This window comes from Amblyomma maculatum, chromosome 3 (assembly GCF_055883805.1).
Source record: "Amblyomma maculatum isolate TAMU_Amacu chromosome 3, ASM5588380v1, whole genome shotgun sequence".
Taxonomy (NCBI): domain Eukaryota; kingdom Metazoa; phylum Arthropoda; class Arachnida; order Ixodida; family Ixodidae; genus Amblyomma; species Amblyomma maculatum.
Window position 1 is genome coordinate 104630216 of NC_139346.1, and position 6088 is coordinate 104636303.

Consider the following 6088-nt stretch of genomic DNA (forward strand, 5'->3'; position numbering starts at 1 on the left):
GAATTGGCTACTGATTTTGAATTCACAGTGAATTAACTTTCTCTGACCATCCTGTGAATTTCCTTTGAGCTCCCAGTGAACAGACCATTGTCAGTTTGAGTTGAGTTCACAGGCAGTGGCCAATTATTGGTTCAAAGGAAGTTCGAAGGAATGATGACTATGGGATATTTGGTGGATGTTCGAAGGAAGTATGTTCAGACTGAAACATTTGTTTGTATGAGCTTATATTTATTTGAATAGATGTACTTCCTCTGTTTAGGCCTTGCAATTAGGCCTGATTTTGAAGACCCTGTGACAAAAAATCGGATCACTGTCCACAATCCCAGTGCAAACATGCGCAACTGCCGGTGACCACCTTGGCCAGTACTCCATTGAGCAAGCAGGTGTAGGCTGCAAAAAGAAAAAAAACAAAACATTAGAAGCATGACTGCAATGAACAAGCTAGAGTCCATCCAGCCTTCCTTAGCTTTTGTAAATTAAATATACAGAGCACGGACAGTGTGAGCGCCATGCAGGCACCGCAGCATTATGCATTAAGGCAAGCATTATGGCCCTGACCATCACTGAAAAGTCAGCTGTTTGGACAACATTTCAGAATGCTCTTGCATCACATGCACAGGCTATGAGCTCGAGGACTTACAGATAACAGCATCCGATTTTGGGCAGCCCAGTGCCTTTTTTGGAGCTTCTTCCTTGCGGGCATTGCAGACACGGCCATAGAGTGAGCTTTCTTCCAGTTCTTCGGGTGAGAACACAACCCGCACCAAGTTACAGGCAAACTTTGTTGCTTGATTGCCCGCACTGAGTTTCATGCGGTCAATCAACTGCTGATTTACCATAATATTGCCGCCAATGTGCACCTGCAAGAACAAAAAGCAAATATTAGTACTATGACCAGTATTGTAACATACAACAATATTCCTTGATATGCAATAAGAAAATGAAGGGGCTTTACAAACAACAAAAAACTTAGACCAGCTTCAGAACATTCAAACAAACCCCAAAACGCATAATTAAGGTCATTTGTTTGCAAGTAAAAATACACATTCAAGAAGCTGTACTTTAACATGTACAACAATGAAGGCATGCGAAAACTATTGGATGTTTTTGACACCTTCCCGAGCGGTGTTTTGATCTAATTTTGAATGATGCCAAACATCTTTTAACATTTTTATTAGCGTAACCTGACAATTGTGTACTATGTATTTAAGGTAACTAGCCAAAAAGAGGGCACATAATGCCCCGCAAACGATTGAGTGCTAATAGTGCATTGCTATAGCAGAAGAAAAAACAAGAAATAAGAGATTTTTTAATGACCTAATTTATGCTTGCATTTCAACAATAAAAAAAGTCAGAAAATAAAAGGATTTACTCATCATTAACATTGCAAAGGCCATTAAAAGCCAGTTTAGACAGAGAACAGTACCCACATTGTCACCTCCTGTTTAAAAATATTAACATCCTTTTCGTACATCAGAAGCTCAACCAATTAAAAAAACTGCCAATGAAGATTTAGTAAAAGCACGCACTCCCTGCTCTGTATGTGCTACTTTGAGGCAACGTTTAGTTTCCAGCTTGCACAGGTAGCTTTCATAATTTAACCCCTCAAGCGCTTTGGACAAGCAGCTCGTCCTTGTAAAGCTGCCCTCAAGCCATTTTGGACCAGTGTAGCTTGTCCTTGCAGGAAGATCCTCACCCTGAGAGTTTTAGGAGAGTACAGCGCTCCTCTGTGGCTTAGGTCATGCGCTATTTGACAGATGGCACCACTGACCCGTTAACTGCTTTTTGTTCTACCGCTTGAAAGCCTTTTAAGCAGCCTTAATGAGAAAAATGGTGCCTGGTAGAGGCAATGCATGCACTGTTGGCCCGTCATCGCGGGAAAGAAGCTTTTCTTCGTTGCCATCCTCGCCATCCGAAGATGGCTCAGACACCAATTTTTGCATTGTTATGGGAAGCGAAGACGACAGTGATGACATGAATAGTTCTTCCGACGAAGATGATGACAGCTCAGACGATACTATTGCGAGTTCTGTGTCAGTGGATGAAAATTGACAACATTTCGATGAAACCCCCTGGGCTTCCATTATTGGTCGTCCCTTGTAAAACATTTCCAGTTACCTCGCTATATGTTACTCGAATAGATTGCTGCTTATTGGCGGGCAGTTGATTTTTCACGTAATGAGCAATAAACTTCACTGCGCTCATTTGACTTAGTTTATGGTACAAATATTTTTGTCTCGGATACCTCCTTTTTTATTACACTACCAATAGAAAACAGCAGTAAAAATAAAAACTAAGGGGACACTTAAGCTCCGCCTTTAAGGGTATGATGCGACCAGTGTAGGCTACCATCCAACATATAAAGCCCTGCTTTAACCAAGCTGTATCAACATGTCTGCGTAGCCTAGGTGTAGCAAGCCTGACTCAGCATTGAAGAGCACTGGAATGGTGATTCATATTTCACCTTCCCACCTCAAATGAACGACCGGAGTTAGCAGCTCCTCCTAACTTTTGAATATCATGTGGTCTCGTTAAGCCACACAAATCATCGAAGAATGTGTTAGGCCATGCCACTTGCCAGCGCCATGCTCTTGATGTTTCACTCACAACACAGACAACAAATTTTCATGTAATGGGGCCTTTAACAATATCTTAATTTTAAGCAATTTTATCTAGAAATCTCGAAATAATAGTGTTCAAGGGGTTAAAGTGAAATTGAACTATTGTTGGATCAGCTTAAGAAGCCACAACTCCTTCTCAAAGGAGACCCTCCTGGCAATACCATGGTGGTTATTTGCCTTTGACTTGCCAGGGTGACATTGCAGGTGGCTGTCAGGTGCAAGTGGATTATCTGCACATTAGCTTGAATACCATGATGACTGGCCCAAGTCGCTAAAATGACTAATTAGAGGAGCACCAGCTGCGTCATTCGAGTTGTAGTGCAAAAAGATGGCCTTCCAAGATCGATAACCTAAGAAATTGCTGAATATTAGACAAGCTAATGGAAATCTCTTTTCTGATGAAAAGGGCTTTGCTATAGCCCAAGAACAGGAAGCGTAAACAAAAGTAACCTTGCACTTCCGATAACTACAGCTTTCACAAAAACTCTTCCAAATCAATGTACACACGAATGAAGTAACAGTCACTAAAATGAAAGGAAGCAGTTGGGATTTTTTTTCATGGTTGTTTTGACGAATTTAGGAAAATAGCACTCTGTCTTTTGTCGTTTCTATTAAATTGACATTCATTTAAAATATCATTATGCTACCAATTATGCAGTCTGTGAACCCAGCCTCATAAAGAGCATCCCGGCCACGGCAGCCGCTTTTCAGTGGAGCCGAATTGCAAGGTGCCCGTGTGCTCTGTGTTGTCGGTGCACGTTAAAGAACCCCGGGTGGTCGAAATTTCCAGAGCCTTGCACTACAGTATCTCTCATAGCCTGAGTCGCTTTGGACATTAAACCTTAAGAGCCAACCAATCATAAAGAGCATTGCTTCTTGCCTATCTCTGAATTCAGTGACTGCTGACTTCATTCACATGGATAATGAGCTCCTCATTTCCCTATCCCTGCACACTTCTCAATGGAAGTGCATGACTTGTGGCAGTGCTATCATAAAGCTAAAACCAAGTTCTTGTGCGACCCTTAAAAAAGCTTCATCGAGAAAGACAGTAATGAGGACAACCATGCAGACACTAGACTAAAGCAACTAACCTGAGCCTCGGTTGGCGGCCCAACTGCTTGTGTTGTACACGCAGCATTATTAACGGATTCCGTCAGCTGATTGACCAGCTCAGCAACATCTGAAAAAAAAAAGGGAAGCTGAAACAAAACATACTATTTCATCACTAGCAGCAGCAGCCCATGTAACATTCACCACAGGAGAAAAGCCTTTTCTTTGCCCTTGACTGCATGACCAACCCTTTTCTGTCACCAAATGTGCCATACAAAACTTAGCTGCTAGACACTGGCATCACTCACGCACTCAAGGCGCCCTATCAGCGGTACATAATCTAGGGGATGCTGATAGCAATTGATGAAGCCAATGCTGACATCCCACTTCTGATCTCTTTGTTCGCTGTGGAAATGCCTGGATTGAATTAACTGCAGAGGACGTTGTAACTACAGTGCAACTGACGGGTGCTGCTATTGCTTAGAATGAATTCATGGGTGCGGATGACGATGCCGAGATAGCTGTGAGCGCTTTAACAGAAGTTAGTCAGACCACATCCCTGAAACAGTTTGTCGGTAGCAAGGGCCTTGAAGAGGTCAGCATGCAATATACATGTATGGCGGCAGCAATACGCCATACATTTGGACAAAGGCTGACACTCGAGTCTGTAGCTGATACTCGATAGCCCATGCTTCACCTATCTCGTGTCTGTCTTTCGTGTCGACATTTGCTAACATGGTGTAGTGACCGAGTTAAGTTAGGCAGATTGCTGAGCCAGGTGCCGAGCTTGGACAAGCATAAATTTCCTGTTGTGAAAAAAAAAAAAAAAACACCACCTAAGTGACCAAAATGGCACAGGAAAATGAAGCGCATGCCATAAGGACTCCAAGGTCCAAGACAGGACGAGGCCACATATGATAATTTCATACAAATTTAGATTTTTTGGTGTCCCTCCTGCGCTCATTCTAGGAGTTTCGTGTTGAAATTTTCTCAGCCCTCACCTTTGATTGCCAAAAAAAAAAAGATCAGCAGACACCCTGTTGCAAAAGCTGGCCTTTGGTATTTACAAGGTCATATTTCATGTAAGAAAGCCATCTGCTAATTACGTGCCACAACAGTTATAAACTTTCAGTGACGGGGACGTGACTGCTTTTCGGTTGCAAGAGCCTTCAAGCAGCGACATACATAAACTATACATGAGAACTATTGTATGAGCCAAGCAACACCTAGCAGCTGCGGCATAGGTTTTCAGCGCAATAAAAATAAAATAAGTGCCCCAACCAGTGTGAACTCAATGATAATCAAAAGAAAAACAAGGCAGTGTCTCCTCTGCTAGCAGAATTCCCAGCTATTATCACAGCAGCCCATCCTGGTTGGCTGTGGTAGGTCATGTGACATTTTTGATTGAAAACGACTGTGGCTGCTGATATTTTGTACTGTAGAGATCATGTTATTGCTACATGCACCCTAATGCTAACGAGAAAATGCTCATTAGACAGCAAGAGGCTTCAAAAAAAGAATGTATCTGGGCAATATTTTTAGGGTAGCCTTTACACCACATGGTGATGTGGTGTGGAATTTCAGCCTAGTGGAAAAAGCACAAATAGCAGGTTGCTTACTAATGTGAATAATATTAATAAAGCACATAAACACTAACCAAGCCGTTTGAAATATACGCTATGCACAGGTTCACTAATGAAATCTATACTTTGCAGCCCCGTAGCATGGTCTGAAGCCCGCCACACAGCTATAAAAACAAAAGCGAAGGCTCTACCTCTTCTTCCTATCTTAAATATTTATTGAATCCTTTCTTCATGCTTTCTGCAAACCATCATACATTGCTTCCGCTAGTGACTGTGTCGAGCCGCATGGATTAAAATATTTTGCTTTGGACTGCAGGGCTCTGATCCGAGAGACACCACAAAAGAAACTCTTCTCAAGGTCATAGTGGTCGAGGCGTATCACCCAGATGTGGCCAACATGGTTATTGCCACAGAGTCGAGGTTAAGAAAAGGGGAAGAATTGACCTTCTCCCTGAACAGTCAATAAGAGGTAAGTGCTGGAAGAATTTTCTCTAGGGAATTCTGTCCACAGCCAGCTCATAAGAAAGACAAAAAGAAAAGAAGAACAGTGTTCTACGCGCAGCGCATGCCGTGTGACAAACCGAACACCGCTCTACGCAATGTGCGGCCGTCGCTGCGGTGGCGCCAGTCCATGGTCACCTTACTAAACGCTCGTCCATGCGCTCGACTGCTTGCTAGGCCTGGTTGGCGGAAAATGTCATGGAGGGTCTTTAGGCTAATCTATAGCGATACTTCGTCTCGCAAGATATTTGCAGCACTACGAAAGGCAAAGCCACCCAGGTCCAATCAGAATCATGAGCAATACAATAGGCAATTGTGCTCCTACGCTCCTCT

General features: G+C 42.9%; 1 protein-coding gene across 1 annotated transcript; it reads right to left on the reverse strand.

The window, feature by feature from the left end:
• Nucleotides 1–207: 207 nt before the first annotated feature.
• LOC146195472 (uncharacterized) lies at nt 208–5887 on the reverse strand. Its single transcript, XM_084596806.1, has 4 exons — nt 5836–5887; nt 3713–3801; nt 641–860; nt 208–390 (listed from the first exon to the last, which is right to left on the reverse strand). The coding sequence occupies exons 1-4, from the start codon at nt 5885–5887 to the stop codon at nt 308–310; spliced, it is 444 nt and encodes a 147-aa protein (XP_084452932.1). The 3' UTR covers nt 208–307.
• Between the last annotated feature and the right edge of the window lie 201 nt (nt 5888–6088).